The following is a 21,524-nucleotide window of genomic DNA, read 5'->3' on the forward strand; positions in this document are numbered from 1 at the left end:
TTCACTATGAGGAATGAGAGAATTATTTCCTGGGCTGAGTTTTCTATTTCTACCTGCTAACCTGCGGCGCCCTCTGCAGTCCAGCCGGTGGCGCTGATGAACTTGTAACTGCTTTTTTTTTTTTTTTTGCATCACTGGTTACACTCGATGAAGAAGAAAAAACTACGAACATCTGCGCATACTCCGAATTCAGTCTGACACCAAATTGATACTAAGAAGACGGTAAGTTGTGCAGTTGACGTATCTGTTCCGGTAGTGTGTTTTCGTTTAAAAGACTACTACTTTAACTAAAACCTGCAGTCGGCCCAGTGACCTATGCCTGTATAGTGAAGTTATGCTGATTTACCGGGCTGGACTTGTTCAAGGGCTGGTCCAGATAACGGTCCAGCTGACCGGTGCCGCATAGCTACATGATGGAAACCCAACGGATAAGTCGGTCACTCGACTCTCTCATGTTAGGTGTCAGTAATAGCAAACTTTGCCTTTACAGAATCCTGAGCTAAGTTTAGCCAAGCCTCCATGTTGCTGCTCTTGTTTACATCCGGCATTCAACTTATGCTAAACCGTTAACTAGTATAATGATATGGCACTGTGACTAACAGCTGCTAACACGCGAATCTTAGAGAAACTTCGGTTTTTGTCTAAAATGTTGCACATTTCAGTTTCACATTCGTTTCTTCTTACTGTATTTGCTCACGAAATTTGTAGCAGGTCTGTTAATGTAAGACTTTCTTGGTGAATCTGCATCATTTATCGCAGTTTAGGGACAGTTTTCACTCCTGAAGATCAGGGGTGAAATCAGACTTACTTGCAGGTTTGTCCCTTTAAATCACTGTCACAATTTGTTGTTGCACCCTGTGAGTAGACTGGGTAGAAATCTCTAGTCTGTGGCACTGATTAACTAAATTACACAATCCACAAATAGAAGTCACCCAACTGGACTGAGTGATTCTGTGTGTAATAAGCCACTCTTACATCCCAGGAACAATTTAACGGTTACAATGACGACTTCGTGGAGTGACCGCCTGCAGAACTATGCTGACATACCAGCCAACATGGATGGTGTGGCCATGAAGAAATATCGACGTGACGCTCATCACAGGTACATAATAGACTGCAGAAAACTAAGTCCTACACAAGTCTTCAGCTTGGACAAGTCTGACTGTTACTGACACAAAGGTTGTAGTTACAGTGATCTTACAGTCTTAATATTTGAAAATGCTATGCATTAATGCTGCAGAATAATTACATATGGCAAATTCACATGCATTCAAGCAGTTTCTAAAGCAACACTGCAGCTGGAAGATACACTTATTGTAGATGGGTTCCCACGCTAAACATTCCTTTGAAAAGGGCTTATAGTTTTAAAAAATAAGGCTCAGACCTTGTTCATGCATATATGAGTAATCCGGCATTGTGTTGGCTGGTCTGTGGAGCTCATCCTGACAGACAATGACTACTGACAAACCCCGAATTCAATTTTACATCACTGTGACAGTGCGAGAAGGTAAACCTCTGAAGGTCAGCAGCAACTAAATGTTCTGCTTCTGCAATGCTGCTCTTTAAAACCACTCTTATCTCTGATGTATAAGCAATCTAATGTCCTGTAATAATGTAATGATTATAATAATAATAACTGTAATAATCTTCCACATTTCAGCTCCGTTAGAATGTAAAATTATGTTTGTTGTCTAGTGCTGTGTTATGTTTCATTCTGTCACATACTTGCACTATGCGATAGAGGAAGAGATTAGTTCTATTTAAAGTTGCTGGTTGTTTCTTGGACCTAACGTGCCAACATTATTTCATTTGATCTGAAGTGGTAAGGCGAAAAGTTGTGCATGGATTTTCTTAATAACTTAATAACTACTCATTGCTAACTTTTTGTTGCTACATTTATAATATCTCGTATAATAAAGCGTCTCGAGACAATTTGACTGTAATTGGCGCTATATAAATAAAATTGAATTGAATTGAAATTATAAGAGAGAAAACACGGAAATGGAGGTAGAACAACTTGTAATATAATGTAACCTGCACCACAAGAAAAAGGGTTGTTGCATTTTGGTTTTTACAGTCTTCACGGGAAGAGGGGAGTTTATGTGCATCTGTGGTTTTGAGACCGTCACTGCAGTCAGCCGTGTGCTGACTGAAACCTAGAAGGAGAACTGCTGCAACTGTTTTACAGTTGGTAACTGACTTTTTGTCCAATAATTGTAAATAATTAGTTAAAATTAATCGCAAAAGTTCTGATTTCCTTGTAAAAACATGTTATTGACATAACTGTTCTACTGCTGATTATTATTATTAACCTCACAGGCTTTTGAGCTGTGGGGTTTTATTTTGAACTGTTGCATACACAATAAACAGAGTTTGAAACTTGAGTACGCCTCAGTGTTCAAGTGGATGATACCAGAATGTGTCAGGTGGGAAATTTGCTTATTTTTCCCACCTGTTCTGTCTTTTGTGTAGAAATACACTACCAGTCAAAAGGTTGGACATACCTTCTCATTCAATGCTTTGTATTTATTTGTATTATTGTCTACAGTGTACATTAATACTGAAGATTAACACTTTTTTGTTTACAACATAATTCCATATGTATTCTTTCAGAGTTTGATGTCTTCAGTATTAATCTACAATGTATAAAATAATTACATAAAAAGCATTAGATGAAAAGGTGTGTCCAAACTTTTGACGGGTAGTGTGAACTTGTAGTTTAGATTCAACATGTGGTTTTATAAATGAGGCCCCGGGTTTTATCAGAAGAAGGAGAATGCTGACTTATTCTTTTATCAGATAATTTCTGATTTAAATCAGGAACTGCACGGTAAGAAAAAAGAAGGTAGGTTAGGTAAATAATATCACATAAGTAGAATATTTTGATTCTATGTGAATATTTTGATTAGAATTTTCTTTTTTTGCTCTAGATTTAGATTTCATTGCTATTGTTGGCAGATAGTCTGCTGTGAAAGACAGCATGACTATGCAACATGAGTGACAAGACCAGCAGCCATGAGTTCAGTGGTAATACTACATGTATTTTCTATTACAAAGCTTTCCAAGGGATCTGGCTCAAAACCATCCTGCAATGAGGTATGCCAACATTTTGTTGTTGAAACAAATTGTTACTACTGACTAAATGACTTTTCAGTTTTGATGTCCATGACATAATGTGATTCTTCATCAAACTCTTCTGGATCTCCTTCCATACTGACACTGCTTGTGAGCTAAGTTCCTCCCTGTGAAGACAGCAGCTGGTCATTGTGGTTTCTTGACATTGCGTTTTTCCTTCTTCCTGCATTTTTCCTTTTAATCCTCTGTTTTTTGTAAATCCAGTGTAATTTCTCCTTGTGAGTAGAAACACAAATCCAGTGTGTAGTCTGAGCAGAGTCACAGATTATATATTTGCATTGTATAATCTGTATTTTTGCATAGAAGCAGTCGGCCAACAGAAGCAAGAAGCTATGATGGCAGCAACATCTGTATCAGTCTGTTTTTTTCTGAGCTACTTACACAGACTTTTGGCATGTGACATCAGTCATTGTTGGCAGCAGTTCTATGAAAATGAATGTTACATGTTGTGAGAACTGGGCTTTGGCACGAAATTTCATACCATCAATTACAGAACTGACTTGATTATCTGACAGAAAACTCACATCAGTCATTTCTATAACTGATCAGTTGTCTAATTCATTTATTTAACAACAGTGCCAAACATTCTCTGATTCCACTTTCTCCACTGTAAACCTCGTTGTTGTTCTCTTGAATGTCACTGTGAAGTGAATATCTTTGGATGCTGGCCGGACAGCAAAAGACCAAATGATTAATCGAGAAAATATTACTGCATACTGATTAGTTGATCATTAAAATAATAGTTTCCTGTTGTTAAGTACCGTAATCTGCAATCACATTACTGTTCAGATTTTTTGTTGTGTTAATCCATTGTATATTGTACTCGTAAATTCAGTGACCATTTTTCTGTTCTGCATATTGTATCTTACTGTGGTGCCATTATCTGAAAAACAATTCTGGTGCTTGTGTAAAACCGTAGACACAGCCATGAATAACATCGTCACTGGTGACAGTATTGTCTGTTTTTCAGCATTAGTTTGGATGTATAGAATAAGTATTTAAATATTAGTGCTTAACTTAAAATCTTTGAAAGTCATATGTGCTCACCATTTGAAGGGAAGCAACAGGCTCTTCGCAGAGCTGAGAGGTTTTTACAGCACATACACAGATCACTGTGTAAATAAACAGAAGGGATTGCATGTCTGTTGGTGTTGTGGTTAAGTGTTGTTGAAGTGACTCAAACAAAGCTTGCATCAAAACCTGACTTCCTGTTGCTCTTGAGTTTACTTGAGCTCTGAGCAGAAAATGTATTGAGATATTATTGAGTGATAACGTGTGAAAGACTGATTTGTCCTCTCTTCACTATGTTGTTGGCCATCAAGGTTTTATATCATTAACTTTAATCTTCTGTCTTGCACTGATCGAAATTACTTTTTTCCATTCCAGAGTGTTCGTCAACCGAAGCTTGGCCATGGAGAAAATCAAGTGTTTTGGTTTTGATATGGATTACACTCTTGCAGGTTAGTGTGTTCAGTTTGAGCCTTTTGTTATCAGCCACATGAAGCTCATACTGGTAAAACTGCAGTGGCTTAAACCTGGACTGAATGTCTTGACACTGGTTTCCTCATTCATTTCGACACATGTTGATCTGTTGAAGAAATGGCAGTGGGTGAAATAGAAAAAATCCATTTATTCCGCATTTTCAGTCCTACATGATTCTTTTTTTGTCAAATTGTCACATAAAAGCAAATAATGAATAAAACCAGTTAAAAACATCAAAAATGGAACGTTAAATTTTCACAGATAAACGCAGTAGTAATAGTAGATTTTGTCGATGTTATGCCTGTCGTTTATGTTACAAACTCCTAAAATGATGCTTTGTCTATTTTGTCAAAGTGAAAAACTATAATTCTTATACTCCAATTGCAAATCTATTTTTTTCGTATTTATATTTGGCTGACTGTGGGAAGCAAAATACTCCATTTTGACAGGAAGAAATTCAAATATAGAAGCAGACTTCTGGTTGGAGGCCATCTGCCTCATCTGGTTGGGGTGAAAGGAGAGCAGTCAGAAAAAAAAACATTTAAGAAACATCAAACTATGAAGCTGACCAGGTCTGCAACGCCAGTAGCTAGAAATAAGCCCAAAGACTGTTTTACAACCAGTGTGTTGGAAGTTACGTAAGAATATGTTTTATATAGAAGATATTATTACATGGTGCTCTCTGTATATCATTGCTGCTTTGCTTTTTTGTATACTGCCTCAATTAGAGTGATTTATGCTTTGTAAACATTTGTAAAAGTCTGTCTCTCCCTATCTGTCCAGTGTATAAATCTCCTGAGTATGAGTCACTGGGCTTTGACCTGACGGTGGAGCGAATGGTATCAATTGGATATCCACAAGAGTTGCTCAACTTCGTCTATGACCCCTCATTCCCCACCAGGTGGGTGCACAAAGCCTTGCTTTTTTGACATCAGTTTGAATACCGACTTAATATTTGAATACCAGTGTAACCAGTTCTCACTCTGAAGTGTGCTTGAAAGTGTTTCTTTCTTCACCCACCTGTTTCCATTCTTCTTAGAGGTCTGGTGTTTGATACAATGTATGGCAACCTGCTCAAAGTGGATGCCTATGGGAACATCCTTGTGTGTGTGCACGGGTTCAACTTTTTGAAAGGGTGAGGTTTCATTACTCCCTTCAAGTAGTCACAAAGGCAGTTAGATTCTTCCATTATCTCAGCTAATTCATTCATCTTGAAAACCTGACCGAACAGTGTACATCAGCAGAGATGTGGCAACCAGAACCCATTGAATGTCAAAGAAATTTAGTGACACGTACCAAATACAATAAAAATAACCACTGGTGCTGAAGCGGGTGGTACCGAGTTGAACTAATCTAAATTTTGAGGTGATGCCATTGAGACAACTACCAGTGGGAACAAAGGATATTTTTGATTGACATCATCACTGAGTTCCCCAAATGTTCCTCATAAAGAAGCTATGTTTACAACTTTGGTTCCTACCACTTCAGCCACATAATGAAAGTGATAGTGATGGGCGATGAGAAAATTAGTTTATATGTCAGCATTGCCATCTCCTATCTGCAGGAAATGCTGTGCCAATCTGTCCACTACATTTTAAGATATTTCATTTTCAATTAAAATGTTGGAGCATGGATGTCCAGGTAAAAAGATGTTAAGGCATCTGGCTTCTACACAGCAATCAGATGTTATATAGCAACATCTGGGTTACATGCGGTCCAGTCAAGGGTTAAAACAAGCCAAACAGCCAGAATTTACACTTGCTAAATGAGTTCTGAAAAACACTTTTCTATTGTAGAACAGTCTAGCATAATTTTAATAGCACGTGCACAAACCACACGTGTGTATCAAGCATGGAGTGACAAGATAAACTCCTCTTACCGCTGCAGTCAGAGCTAATGAAATGTTTTGTAATGCAAAGAAAATAGATGTGTGTCAAGTCTAAGTCCTGTTTCCTGTCTTGACCTTCCTCATGACTCACTGTCATCTCTACGCAGACCTGACATCCGAGAGATGTACCCCAACAAGTTTATTCAACGTGGAGACACAGACCGCTTCTACATCCTCAATACACTTTTCAACCTGCCTGGTAAGGAAACAAATCAGCACAACTCCTGTACAAGTTTTAATATCTTACAGTTAAAATTAAAGTTGATATACTTAAGATGATGTAAGATTTTAAGGTATTATCATGGGGTCATGCTTTGCTGAACTTAATTGTAGAAGCAATGCCTCATCTCACATCATTCAGTTAATACACTTTTTGCACAAAGAAGCCCCAGACCGTTTTAGCCTTGTTCGGAAAAATGAAAAAATACACACTAGTTCAATTATTAAAGCTTGTGTGTCCTGAAACAAAAGTTAAGTAAAAGCAGACTCTAGAAAAAGTTATCCTGTTAAACATGGTAAAAAGAAAATGATGTGTTGTGCTATTTATTAAAATCAATAACGAAAGTAAAAGTGTGTGAGCTCACAGACAAGGTTGTGGATATGGTTCCACTGATTTCCTTACATTGTTAATTTATAACACTAAATGCATGTTGATATTTCAGTCTATAGTCAGATTAACTGTCCTTTTCCGCAGAAACCTACCTCTTTGCATGCCTGGTGGATTTCTTCAGTAACTGTTCCAGATACTCAAGGTACTACATATTCATGCAATAGATAATAAAGAATATTGTCTATTACAGGAAATTCAGCTGGTTGGAATTTTATATAACTTTATGAATAAGAGGGTTTTTTTATGATTTCATAATGTTTGGAATTTCAGTGTGACTTCCATATCTTGTCTCTTACTCTCTCAGAAGCTTTTCTTGGCAAGAAACAAATGGAAAGCACTAACTTTGTCATTGTAATGCAAACTGTAATGTTAACAGGATTTTTACTATCTATGTAGCTGTGAAACTGGCTTCAAGGATGGTGACCTTTTCATGTCCTACAAGAGCATGTTCCAGGACGTCAGAGATGCTGTAGACTGGGTTCATTTCAAGGTAGAATCCTTTCCTTTTTGTCATTTCATTTCCTTCTGTGGCCCATCTTCTTCAGTTATTGTACAGCCCTAAGCTGTCCGTCGTTTTGTGTTCACAGGGGTCCTTGAAAGAAAAGACAGTTGAAAACTTGGAAAAGTATGTGGTAAAGGATGTAAGTACAGTAACATAATGAAGTCTGATGCCAAGAACTTAGACTTAAACTTTATACCTAGGTGACAAACTTTATTTTTGGTGTGTTGATCTTTGTTTTTTATCTCCACTAAGCCAAAGCTTCCTCTGCTGCTCAGCCGCATGAATGAAGTAGCCAGAGTATTTCTGGCCACCAACAGTGATTACAAATACACAGAGGTAAGATGAAAGTGAACTGTCAAACATGCTAATAAATGCTTAAAGCATTTTTAAAAAAAATTCTCTTTATTGAGGTTCGTATTTCTGTGCAGGACCAAAACAATACAAAATAGAACCTTATTTCCCACATTTTTTTAAACTGAACAGATATGAACATACAGCAGGTATCAAAGAGAAAATAAATAAATGAATAATAAAAAAATAAATAATAATAAAATAAATAAAAGCACAAACAAACAAACCAGGAGTTCACCCCTCTACATCACAATATTCGGATCTCAAAATTATATCCAGATACCACCGTCGGGACCGAACATTCCGATATTCGGATATTCAGGTCCAGCCCTAGAAGTCTCCTGATATTATTAAAAGGATTCCTTCCTTTAATAAATATGTTTGATCAGGTTTTACTAATAGTGATATCAATGGTTCAAGCCTGAAGGTCAATACCTTGGCCAAGACTTCTGCATCAACATTAATGAGCGATACAGGCCTATAAGATGCAGGGTCTTCAGGGTCTTTATTCTTCTTCAGAATCAAACAGATGTTGGCCAATGACAATGATTCTGGCAAATGGTGAGCAGTGTTAAAACTATAGTTGTAGGTCCTGCCTAGGTGGGAAGTAAGCCTGTCCTTGAAGGCCTTAAACCATTCCACAGGGAACCCAACTGGGGGGAGCCTTTCCACTGCGCATTTGAGTAATTGCCTTTAAAATTTGTTTCTCCTCAATTGGTTTCCCCAAAGACTTTTACTGTTCTTCTGTTAATGTTGGTAGTTTAATTTTGGAAAAAAGTTATCAAGTTCCTCTCTGGTGCTTTTATTTTCAGATTTATATAGTGACTTATAGAATAATACAAAGACAGAGCTAATATTTTTCCTATCAAAATGTCTTACTTAAAGCAAATTTTAAAAATGAATAGAACTGGCATTCTTCCATTGATCTACACCCTTCTGCTTGGCCATGTTAGAGTTGCTGAAAACATTTATTTTGAACTTAACTATTGATCAAATCACAATTTTGTCAGTATTGATAAATTGGTATCTGCAAATTTTTAGATTGACATATCAAGTATATTCCAAATTTTTAATTTTTTTTTAAATTGGCTGTCGATCTACTTTTCAGCACTTTATTCTGCACATCGAAATTTGAGGCCATATTTGAAAGGCATTTTCTTAGAAACATCTTTTCCTTTCAACTTTTCCCTTCAGGGATCACCACAGTGTATCATCTGCTTCCATCTATCCCTGTCCTCTGCATCGTCTTCTCTCACACCAACTAACTTCATGTCCTCTTCCACTACATCCATGAACCTCCTCGTTGGTCTTCCTCTAGCCTCCTGCCTGGCAGTTCAATACTCAGTGTCTTTGTACCAATATATTCACTGTCTCTCCTTTGTACATGTCCAAGCCATCTCAGTCTGACTTTTCTGGTTTTATCTCCAAAACATCTAACATGCACTGTCCCTCTGATGTACTCATTCCTGATCCTATCCATCCTGGTCACTCCCAAAGAGAACCTCAACATTTTAGTCCCTGCTACCTCCAGCTCTGCCTCCTGCCTTTTCCTCAGTGTGACTGTCTTTAAACCAGACGACAATCGCTGGTCTCACCACTGTTTTCTACACTTTTCCTTTCAGTCTTTCTAATACTTTTTTATCACACATCACACCTGATGCTTTTCTCCACCCGTTCCAACCTGCTTGCACACATTTCTTCACCTCTTTTCCACACTCTCCATGGCTCTAGACTGTTGACCCTAACTACTTAAAATCCTCCACCTTCTTTTTCTCTACTTCCTGTAACCTCACCTTTCCACTTGTGTCCCTCTCATTCACACACATGTATTCTGTCTTGCTTCAGCTAACCTTCATTCCTCTTCTTTCCAGGGCATACCTCCACCTCTGTAGACTTTCTCCACCTGCCCCCTGCTCTCACTACGTATCAGTGTCATCTGCCAACATCATAGTTCACGGAGATTCCTGCCTAACCTCATCTGTCCATCCCCATAGTGAACAAGAAGGGGCTCAGAGCTGATCCTTGATGCAGTCCCATATTCACCTTGAACTCCTCTGTCATGTCTACAACACACCTCACCGCTGTCTTACAGCCCTCATCTATACATACTTCTCTGCCACTCCAGACTTCCTCATGTAATACCACAGTCCCTCTCTTGGCACCCTGTCGTATGCTTTCTCAAGATCTACAATTACACAGTGCACTACCTTCTGACCTTCTCTGTACTTCTCTATCAGCTTCCTCAAAGCAAATGCTGCATCTGTAGTACTCTTTCACTCTGTCACTTCCGTCCTTAGTCGATCTTCCACAACTCTTTTACATAACTTCATTGTGTGGCTCATCATCGTTATTCCTCTGTAGCTGCCACAACTCTGCACATCTCCCTTTTTCTTAAGAATCAGCACCAGCACACTTCTCCTCCATTCCTCAGGCATCTTCTCACTCTCTGAGATCTTGTTGAACAACCACGTCAGAAACTCTACTGCAACCTCTCCAAGACACTTCCATACCTCCCCAAGTATATCATCAGGGCCAACTGCCTTTCCACTCTTCATTTTCTTCAATGTTCTTCTCACTTCACTCTTACTAATCTTTGCTACTTCCTGGTCTACAATGGTCACTTCTTCTACTCTTTGTTCTCTCTCATTTTCCTCATTCATCAACTCTTCAAAGTTCTCTTTCCACCTTCCCATCACACTTCTGGCACCATATCGATCCTTGATCACCTAACCTGCTGCACGTTCTTCCCATCTCTATTTCTGTGCCTTGCCAATCTGTATAAATCAGTCTCTCCCTCCTCACTGTCCAACCTAGCATACAAAGCATCCTTTGTTTGGTCTTTGCCATCTCTACTTTCACCTTATGCTGCATCTCCCTGTACTCCTGTCTACTCACTTCAGCCCTCTCAGTGTCCCACTTCTTCTTCACTAACCTCTTCCTCTGTATACACGCCTTCACTTCCTCATTCCCCCACCAAGTCTTTGAGTCATCAACTCTTATTTGTCTCCCTGATCACATTAGCTGTAGTTGTCCAGTCATCTGAAAGTATCTCCTGACCACCCAGAGCCTGTTTCAAATCCTCCCTACTCCAACATGCCCATTGAAGTCTACACCAATCACCACTCTCTCACTTCTGGGGATATTCTGCATCACTTCATCAAACTCCCTCCAGAATCTTAGAAACTACTAAAAGTCACGATTTTGTCTGTTGTTGTACAAAAAAAAACAAAAAAAAAACATTGCTAGGTAGCCTAATCCAAGTACAACAAAGTTCTGGAGGTTCAAAATATGTTTTAATATAGACATAAAGCGTAGATTTAACTTACCTCACATGTTCAGCTTACTACACCACCATAATATTTTAAGCTTGAAGGTAAATGCTTAAGAGGTTACTATAAACATGCATGTACTCCCAATTTAACTTTCTGCAGAGTCCAACTTGTGACATAAGTCTTGAAGGCCAAGATTATTCCTAATGGAACACAAAGCAAGTGAATCTACTTTGATGCTCTCGAATGGTTTCCACAATGGTAATGACATTAAGTTTACTGCTGAAGTATTGTTCACAGAAGTGCAACAGATTACCATTAAATATATGTCAAGATTAGAAACTTTCCCATTGGAAAAAATGCCAATATCCCAACAAATCTAAGTATTTTGCCTCGGTTATAGTATACTGGTGCCTTCGTAATGACTGAATGCCATGATGATTTCTAAAGAAATGGCACAAAACTACATGAAGAAACGTCTCTAAACCAATATTTCAGCCTACAAAATCGAACCTGAAATTAAGAATACACCTATAATAAAAAAATATATTTTCTTTGTTACATTTTTATAGAACTGGTTTGAGTCTCCTGAACTGTGTTCTGCTTGGATCAGGCTACCTACCAATAATTTTAGTTTTTTCTGGTACCATGGCTTTAAATTTCAGTGTGTGAAAAAACATGCTAAAAGTTAGGTCACAGGGGCAATTTAAAAAAAAAAAAAAAAAAAAAAAGATCTTGGAAAGTAATTGAAATATCAATCTAAAAATCCACAGATACCATTTTAAATATCCATATTTTATAATAGAAAAATATTAAGCAAATCAGAGATAGTCGAGCAGAAATTGTTCTAAAATCAAATAAAATCTGAAGTTTCTCATTTATAGAAAGATTCCAGCCCTTATAATGGTATTATTATTATTAATAATAATAATAATAATAATAATAATAATAATAATAATAATAATAATAATAATAATAATACTTACGTAGCACTTTTCAAGACACTCAGAGATGCTTTACAAAGTAGATAGGAACACAAAAAATAGAATATAGTGGCGAAAGGAGCACATAGAAAAGGGGAACTTTTGAGTTATAGGCAGTGTTGAAAAGATGTTTTATGGATTTCATGAATATGGAGAGTGAGGATGATTCTCTGATGCTTTTGGGGAGTGAGTTCCCAGTATTTGGTCCAGGTGGTGGTAGATAGGAGGCCGGCATCAGCAGAGTGGAGGGTGTAGATGGGAGTGTGCCAGTGGAGAAGTTTAGTGAGGTAGTGGGGAAGGTCAGGTTATGGAGAGCTTTGTAGGTGATGAGGAGGATTTTGAAGTGGATTCGCTGGGGGATGGGGAGCCAGTGGAGGTTTTGAAGGATGGGGGTGATATGATAATGGGTGCGGGAGTGGGTGAATTCTGGATGTTTTGACTATTGTAGTAAAGTCTGGATGTGATGAATGCATGGATGAAAGTTTCTGCAGCTGAAAAAGGAAGGGATGGACAGAAGCAAGCAATGTTTTTTTAGGTGACAGAAGGCTGTTTTAATGATGCACTTGATATGTTGATCGAAGGAGAGGATTTGGTCAAAGATGACGTCTGGATTTCTGATGTGAGGAGAAGTGAGTACAGTGGAGGTGTCGATGGTGACGGAGAAGATGTGGGTGATTCTTGATCAATTATGATGATTTCTGATTTAGTACAGTTTAGTCTGTGGATGTTTACTGGCAGCCATGACTTTATTACTGTATTATTATTATTATTAGTAGTAGTAACTCAATAAATAGGCTTATTGCTAATCTTTAAAGGTAAACAATCAGGCTGTAAGGTGTTAATGTGTTAATCAGTTTACGTTTTTTTTTTTATATATATATATATATATATATATATATATATATATATATATATATATATATATATATCTACGAAGACAGAACAATGTAATGGATTTGAAATTGCATGCAGCTCTAAAAACTCAAGTCTTCCTCTATCTCTCACTGATTACAGTTTTCCAAGAGAATTAGTCAGTAGGCGATGCTTCAATATGCGTTGATCTCTTATCTGCGACATAACCCCAACCCAGAGTAGGTTAGCCATTTATTATAAGTTATCAGAGATGTACAGCGGTAAGAGTGATAATGAAAACCCAGAGTTAAACTGAAGTTTCCCCGATACCCTTAAACTCTGTTTCGTAGTATTGGCCCCTGGTCTCCCCACAGACAGTCTGTACAATCTCAAGGACATTCAAAATCACTCTATGTCTCGGCTGTATGACGTGTTGTGCTAAAAGGTAAATCGTCACCTCAGTCTCTGGCCGCTACACTCAGGAGCAAGTTGTCTTTTAGGACTTTATTGTCTTTCTATGACTACTCTCGCTGCAACACCATATTTTTCTGTAGGGACAGTGTTATTCAGGTAATGACCAGTGACTGGTGTTCACCACACATAGTGCTTGGAGTTGTCTAAATAGTTCAGTTGTGAACTCACGAGATCAGAGAAGATTTTTCTTCCTGTTCTCAGAGTACATTAAATGCCTTTTTGCAAAATCCATATACTGTACTAGTCAAGTCTTATAGATGGTTTTATACCTTTGCCCTGTTTAGTTCCTTAGATGTAATTTTTGACCTTGCATGCACTGTGAATTCCAGCATCTTTTATACACAGAGGTACATGTTTTTCTTCACCCCAATCAAGGTCTAGACAGCTCAGTGATTATCAAAGTGCACAGAAGTGCCACAGCAAAAGGGGATGAATACTTTTGTTAATGAGAGATTCTCTTTTTTATTTTTAATAGTTTGCAAAAATTGCTAAACATGTTCTCACTTTGTCATGAGGGGGAAATGCCATTTTTTTCATTGATTACTAAATTAATCAAACTGCAAAGTGTGTAGGCATGTGAATACTTTCTGAGATGACTGTAATTTTACTTTTTTGTATGTTGAATGTACAAACAACTCTCCTTTCTTATAGAAAATCATGACCTACCTGTTCGACTTTCCCCATGGTCCCAAGGTAATAGTAATGATTTAATAACGTGTAAATTGTTGGAACATGAGCAGATGTGAACTGAACCATCTTACTGATAAATTTCTGTAACAGTATATGATCATTGTGTGTTTTAAGAATGAAAATTAAATGAATTCTTATTCAGTGTCAGTGGACATAGCATTGAAACCCCAAAGTGTGTGTGTTTATCTGTGTTCATTACAGCCCAGCACATCCCACCGACCCTGGCAGTCCTACTTTGACCTGATCCTGGTGGACGCCCGCAAGCCTGTGTTTTTTGGAGAGGGAACAGTGTTGCGGCAAGTCGACACTGTGAGTTTGTACTGTGGAAATCTGCATTCACAAAATGCCGCTCTATGAAAAAAACCGTTGACTTGGTCAAACCCCTTTTTGCTGTGTGACATAAATATATATTGTAGGTAAGCGTGTCTCTCAACCTTGGTTTCTTTCAGACCACAGGTCGGCTGAAGATTGGTACATACACTGGACCTCTCCAACATGGCATTGTCTACTCAGGAGGTGAATAAGAAACCCTTCCCAGCTAAAGTGGTGATATTGAGGCGAATGTTTGAAAAGATCTAAATCGTATGTACAGTTCTCATCAATTGGGAAATATATTCCCTCATGAATATCTGAGAATATATCTGCATATTTTATTTAGTTCAAAACTATTTGCATTTTTTAAATAATAGGAATAGATTTGTGACTGAACTTGAAGAATCTAATAGTAAACATTCAATGAATGACCATACTGTGCAACTGAGGAATAAAACAAACAGGATGTATACTAATGCTTAAAAGCCTTATGGGTAAAATTCTTAAAAGTCTATAGACATTTTGAAAATTGTATATTTGTTCTCCCAGGTTCCTCAGACATTGTCTGTGACTTGCTGGGTGCTAAAGGAAAGGACATCATCTACATTGGAGACCACATCTTTGGTGACATTCTCAAGTCTAAGAAGCGTCAGGGCTGGAGAACTTTCCTGGTCATACCTGAGCTGGCCCAGGAGCTGCATGTGTGGACTGACAAGAGCTGTGAGATGTTTTAAATTAACTAAACAGTGTTTTTTAGCTGTTGTAAAAAAAAGGAAAAAAATCTGACCAATAATTGTATTATCAATAAAGCAGTAACTTTATTTGCCCCCACTGGGGCAACTGGTTATGCAATGCAGCAGCGACATGCATACAACAATAGTAAGTATACAGTGTCATCCATGCCACTTTACAATAACACAATTTGAGAAACCAGTGTAGAGTTGAGGCACGAAAGGTCACTCTAGATCAGTGGTTCCCAACCTGGTGTCCGCGTCCCCCTAGGGGGGGGCGCCAGAGATCTGGGGGGGGAGGGGGGGGCGCCAGAGATCTGGGGGGGAGGGGGGGGCTTTGTCTGCTCTGAGGCTGTGATGTTATAAAAAATAGATTTTTACATTCTCGATAAAATCAGAGTGACAGACTCGCTGTCATCACAAGTCAAACTCATACGCTTTTCATAGCGTAATCAGATGTTACAGTGTAACCCAGAAATAAGTCACTGAAGCTCATCTCAGTGTTACGATGGTAAGAGAAGTGTAGAAAAAATGTTTTGGCACTGTCTGTTTCATCCAAATGATACGAACTGGTGTGATTTACTATTAATCCCAATTATTGTTTTTCAGCCATATTTGAGGAACTTCAGTCACTGGACTGCTTCCTCGCAGAGCTTTACAAGTGAGTTCCTCTTTAGTAAGGCAGCTGCTGTGTCTTGTGATGTCTTTTTTTTAAGAAGATGGTTCTAATATACATTTAAGAGATTAAGAGATTGTGAGTTGATAAAGTTTCAAATAAGTAGTTAGAGAAAAATTAAGACAAATTGGTGTTAGACAAATATAACCACCAATTGGGACCAAGACTGTCTTTTCAGCTTCAAATCAGTTAGGATTATAGGGAGCCTGGAGATCCAGCTTAAACCCTTTGTCCTATGCAACTTAACCAATAAGTTAGAAACATCAAGATTAAAATATTTTTCTCCCAATCAAGTCTCAAATAAACTTGTCATGTAATAAAACCACTGCTTACCACACACATACAGAAGGTAGGAGAAGGAGTTGTGGTATTTTGCTTGAAACTTGCAGCGCATTACTGCTGAAAGTAGCAACAATAGACTGATTATGTATCTAACACTACCTGCTGATCTAATTCCACTAAATATTCTGCATGCCTGCCAGAATTACAGAGCATTTCATAGTCTGCCTTTTTAATTATAACTGTAACAGCCACAACATTAAAACTACCTGCAGGTAGAGTCATTGACTTTGATCCTGCAATGACACCTTTCATGAAGCTGATGCATTGGAAACAACAACAAGCAGCATATGTCCCTTACAAGGACTGAAAAGGACCAAATTTTGACAGGACAAAGAAGCAGGTCTTGTAGAGTGTTCCAGTGTGCAGTGGTTAGTACCAACCAAAAGTAGTCCAAGGAAAGACAGGTGGTGAAGCAGCCAAAAGGTCATGGACTTTCAAGGCTCATTGGTTCAGAGAAGGAACGTCTGTGATCTGATCCTACAGAAGACCTGCTGTAGTGCAAACTGCTGAAAAACTTAATGCTTCTATGATAGAAATTAAAATATTCACAAAATTACGATAAACGTAAATGCCAATAAATTAAAGTGTAAAATTATTAGTTTGTCAGTCACTTATCCATCCATTATCTATACATGGCTTTATCCTCTCATTTTTTTTTTTTTTTTTGGGGGGGGGGGGGTGTCTAGAGTCTATTTCAGCTGATTTAGCATGAAGGCAGGGGACACCCTGGGCAGGTCACCAGTGTATCACAGAGATACACATAGACAAACAATCACACACATTCACACCTCCGGACAATTTAGAATTTTCAATTAACCCCACCTAATTCCCTGAAATTAGTTATTAGATAGTATTAACACTGTGGATAAAATAATTGAAATTCCATTGAAATTATGTGTTTATCAAAACAAGATGCTATTTTCTGACTGTCCTTTAATTTCAAAACTGTCCCAAAAAAGCTTTATTTGTGCATGAATATCCCTGACATTTTCTTCTGGGGGAGAATACACTAGGATGCCAGTACCTAATTTTAATTTAATATTTTTCACCTTTTTGCTACTTTAAAATTTTCAGGTCTGGATGTATGTATCACTGCTTCCTTCAGTAATATGAACTGAAGTGTTGCAGTTTTAATAGAAAGAGGAGTATAAAGGCAGCAACATGTTTTTTAGTTTTGTCTGGGCAGAGCTTGAGTAGCCTCCAGATGAAGTGGAAAATATACTTAAAATTGTGTCATACCTTTGTTTTTTGTCCTCAGGCATTTGGACAGCAGCAGCAATGAGAGGCCTGACATCAGCTCACTGCAGAGACGCATTAAGGTAAAACTTTTTCAATTCAGTCCTATTTTATTTATAGAGCCCCAATTCACAAGACTTTTACTGGGAAAAAAATACCTCCAGCAGAATCAGGATAAGGGAGTATACTGTCCTCCCTATGAGTTTTCTTCTTTCATAGGTAGACAGCTAGCGAACGTGTGATTCCTCAAAACTCAAGGCGTGACTTTTCTTGTGATTGAAGATCACTTTATTTGAACCGTAAAACTGTAACAAGAACAAATCATAAATAGAAATCAGAATAAATCATTACATAAATACACAATAGAAAAAGGCAAGTCAAACAAACTGAGATACTTACAGACAAGTACTTTCCAAGGCCACAACATTGAAATGAAAACAGCAGGAGAAGAAGCAGCAACATCCAGATCCTCTCATGACCTGACCAACACTAAAAACTCTCTTCGAAAATGCCCTGCTTCAATATCATTTCTACGGAATAATCTGTAGGGGGCACTGCAGCACACGAAATTCTGCTGCAGGCCAGAACAGGGAGAGTTCCACATCCCATGTCTGAAATGTCTATAATAGTAATTCAATCCATTATTATAATGAAGATGAAAGCCAAGAACAGTCCCAGAAATCTGAGCATTTCAGGCTGCCCCAGTTTGCTTTGTTTTCCTGTATCAGTAACATTAGGGAAATGTCTGCATTCAGGAGCACATTACCAAATGTTGATGAAGCTGTTTAGTCATTTTCAAACATACAAATCACTCAGCATTTATTTGTGGATTGTGTCGTACAAGTTAATAACGCTTATGAGACTGTTTGAACACCATCTTATTTTTTCATGGCTGTTAATGTCTCTGTGTCCTTTCCAGAAAGTGACCCATGACATGGACATGTGCTACGGCATGATGGGAAGTTTGTTTCGCAGTGGGTCACGACAGACGCTGTTTGCCTCTCAAGTGATGCGCTATGCTGACCTGTATGCTGCCTCCTTCATAAACCTGCTTTACTACCCCTTCAGCTATCTTTTCAGAGCTGCACATGTCCTGGTAAGACTCACTCATACCTCTCACTCAGATTAAAACTTAAACAGCCTCTAAACTCTGTCATTAGCACTATCTTATATCTAAAACACATGTTGCCACCTGTGATTTCCGTACTTGGTGGGTCTGTAGACACATTGTTGTGAACTCGGTACATACACCTTGAGAAGCATTGATTTTTTTTTCATTCAGTCCCAGATCCGATTCAGAATTGATCCTCAAAAAAAGCCAAAAACAATATATATTTTTACCCCTCCACTTGAGTTGGTTTAGGTTTTGTAGCATTGTAGGGCTGCAGTGGGTGTTTGTCTTTTGGTCTTGTTTGTTAGCTGTGAAGCAAGCTTGGTGCTCCACAAAGTGTTTGTCTTTTGGTCTTGTTTGTTAGCTGTGAAGCAAGCTTGGTGCTCCACAAAGTTGGCCAGTAGGGGATGAGGCACAAAATATAAAAACAATCTTCCCGGCCTTCATTTACAATGCTTTCTTTTTTAAAGTGAACAATAAGATACATCTAGTATGTGTACACGCTACACAATCTGGGCTGTGTCCATCAATATTATGAAGATGAGAACTGCATTTTTCATGACTAGTACTGTCAGCATGCATGTTTTATCAAGACTGTGATTGTAGAACATGAAATATTTGTTGTTAAAAACTATCCCTACCAGATGCCTCATGAGTCAACAGTAGAACACACGCACATCAACATCATCTCCACAGAGTCACCATTGGCAACGCGAAATCGCCACGACGTCGACCTCAAGGAGATGGAATGCAAACGTCATCAGCTGACCCGATCCATCAGCGAGCTCCAGCCTCCCCACTTTTTCCCTCAGGCTCCACAGGAGATCACCCACTGTCATGACGAGGATGATGACGAGGAGGAGGAAGAAGAGTAAAAGACAGTAACTGAACCTCCTGTCTCAACTCCAGTACATCCATTTCAATGTTTTAGGCTGTCATTTCTTTATTTAATAGCTACAGGACTGTATTAGCAGAGGCTAGTGATCAGAGCCACTTGCACACTTGCTGATAACATTTAGAAGAGTGGTTAGAGGTCTGCCACTTGTTAACCTGGTCTTGTACGTGGTATGGCCTACTGTATAGAAAAGTGGAGAGTTTAGAGTTTAGATTTATATCTGTAGATTTATGCAGTGAGGTAATGAAATGGTCCTGTATACAGAGTGTAAGAGATAAACTATCTTACTTTTTGTTTTTTTGAAATTTTCCACTCTTATTTGGGCATCGGTACATTTATCAGGAACTAAGTCATTCAATTCAGTTCAATTCAGTTTTATTTATATAGTGCCAATTACAGTTCAGATTGTCTCAAGACACTTTATAGAACCTATATGGCCTGAACACATATGCACACATATCCTTTCGTTTGTACTGTTCACTGGCCTGCCACCCAATTTTGTACCACAGCTCTCACTTTAAAATATCGTAACAATGAGGTGAAAATGTTAACCTTACCCTAAAGAAACAATCCAACCTAACAGCTCCAAAATACCAATAACACTGTTGAAACGGCGTCGTGAGGCACATAGATTGGAGTTTTGGGATGATACTGCATTTTTTCACTTCCAGAGAATAATGGCCAAATGTAGAGATGTGATGGTGTAATTCACCCCAATTTCAACAGAAGATACTCTTTTTAAAATCTCTACAGTAAAATGTCTTGTGTGAGATGCATGTTCCTAACTATCATCCATTCTTATTTTTGTTTCTTTTTTTTAAAGGAATTTTAGACATTGTACAAACTATAAAACCACATCGGTTTCTACTTGAAACAAGTCGAACTGTAGTTTGTGTATTACACAGCTGTTAAACCCAGAATTAGTCATTAAACAGCTCTACTTAAGATAACTGTTATTTGTTAAGCAGAGAGCTTGTAGGATCAGCGGTATGGAGTCACAGGAGTGCCACAATAAAATATAAATAAATAAATAAATAAGGAAATAAATGTGGAAATAGAAAGAGAAATAAATAAATGTGGAAATAGAAAGAGAAATAAATGAATAAATGTGGAAACATAAAGAGAAATAAAATGTGGAAATATAAATAAATAAATGTGGAAATATAAAGAGAAATAAATAAATGTGGAAATATGAGAAATAAATAAGGAAATAAATGTGGAAATATAAAGAGAAATAAATAAATAAATGGAAATATAAAGAGAAATAAATATAAAGAGAAATAAATGTGGAAATATGAAGAGAAATAAATAAAGGAAATTTTTGTCTTTGCGTTTCCCTTTTCTCTTTTTTTTTACTTTTTTTCCCCCCATTTTGTCATTGTCTTTTTTTGCATTTGCCATTTCCTTTTGGCACTCCTCAGTCCACCAAGTAAAAACAAAGACGAAAGACTCTTCTTTCACTTGGTGGACTAAGCTGTCAATCAAATGGCTCTGGGCGGGGCTTTCTGTCCAGGGTGGGTAGTCTTACCTGATCACAGGATTCCTGCCTGACCTCAGCTCCTAGCACGGCTGAAGTCAAGTGATGTCACCGTGGCGCTTCGGCTGATTCTACCAGCAGACACTGAAAGGGCTCTGGTAGTTTGGTAAGTTAATGTTTATTTTCTTATTGGTGCCGGTTTTAATGCGCTTTATATACACCTGTAGTGTCAGATATAATTTGTACCGTGCGCTCCAGATGTCGATGGAGTTTATTTGTGTGTGTGTTGACCAGAGAAGAGCGTTAGCATCCAGTAAATATTAGCTTTAATGTGAATTAGCGATGCTAACCGAGCTAGCTGCTCAGTCGTAGCCTGATTAAAGCTAACATAGTATTAAGCTAACGATGTTTGTGTTGTGTTTCATGTAAACAGCTGAAGTGTGTTGTGTCAGTGTAATGTGGTACATTTAGTTAATAAAACTGTCAATGGAGACGCTGGTTCACATTA

General features: G+C 38.0%; 1 protein-coding gene across 3 annotated transcripts; it reads left to right on the forward strand.

The window, feature by feature from the left end:
- The first annotated feature begins 101 nt into the window (after positions 1 to 101).
- Positions 102 to 20,869, forward strand: nt5c2a (5'-nucleotidase, cytosolic IIa). 3 transcript variants are annotated; one of them, XM_055018720.1, is made up of 19 exons: positions 102 to 222; positions 983 to 1,102; positions 3,058 to 3,096; positions 4,522 to 4,595; positions 5,401 to 5,518; positions 5,657 to 5,752; positions 6,613 to 6,704; positions 7,200 to 7,257; positions 7,512 to 7,605; positions 7,703 to 7,756; positions 7,870 to 7,953; positions 14,198 to 14,239; positions 14,438 to 14,545; positions 14,686 to 14,752; positions 15,098 to 15,268; positions 15,889 to 15,940; positions 17,556 to 17,616; positions 18,453 to 18,629; positions 19,289 to 20,869. In XM_055018720.1, exons 2-19 carry the CDS (start codon positions 1,002 to 1,004, stop codon positions 19,517 to 19,519), a joined length of 1,719 nt encoding a protein of 572 aa, XP_054874695.1. In that variant the 5' UTR covers positions 102 to 222; positions 983 to 1,001; the 3' UTR covers positions 19,520 to 20,869. The 3 variants fall into 3 exon arrangements, with proteins under 3 accessions (XP_054874695.1, XP_054874697.1, XP_054874696.1); XM_055018722.1 differs by having other exon boundaries at positions 19,341 to 20,869; XM_055018721.1 differs by lacking the exon at positions 3,058 to 3,096.
- Positions 20,870 to 21,524: the final 655 nt, after the last annotated feature.

The sequence above is a fragment of the Amphiprion ocellaris genome, chromosome 16, assembly GCF_022539595.1.
Source record: "Amphiprion ocellaris isolate individual 3 ecotype Okinawa chromosome 16, ASM2253959v1, whole genome shotgun sequence".
Taxonomy (NCBI): domain Eukaryota; kingdom Metazoa; phylum Chordata; class Actinopteri; family Pomacentridae; genus Amphiprion; species Amphiprion ocellaris.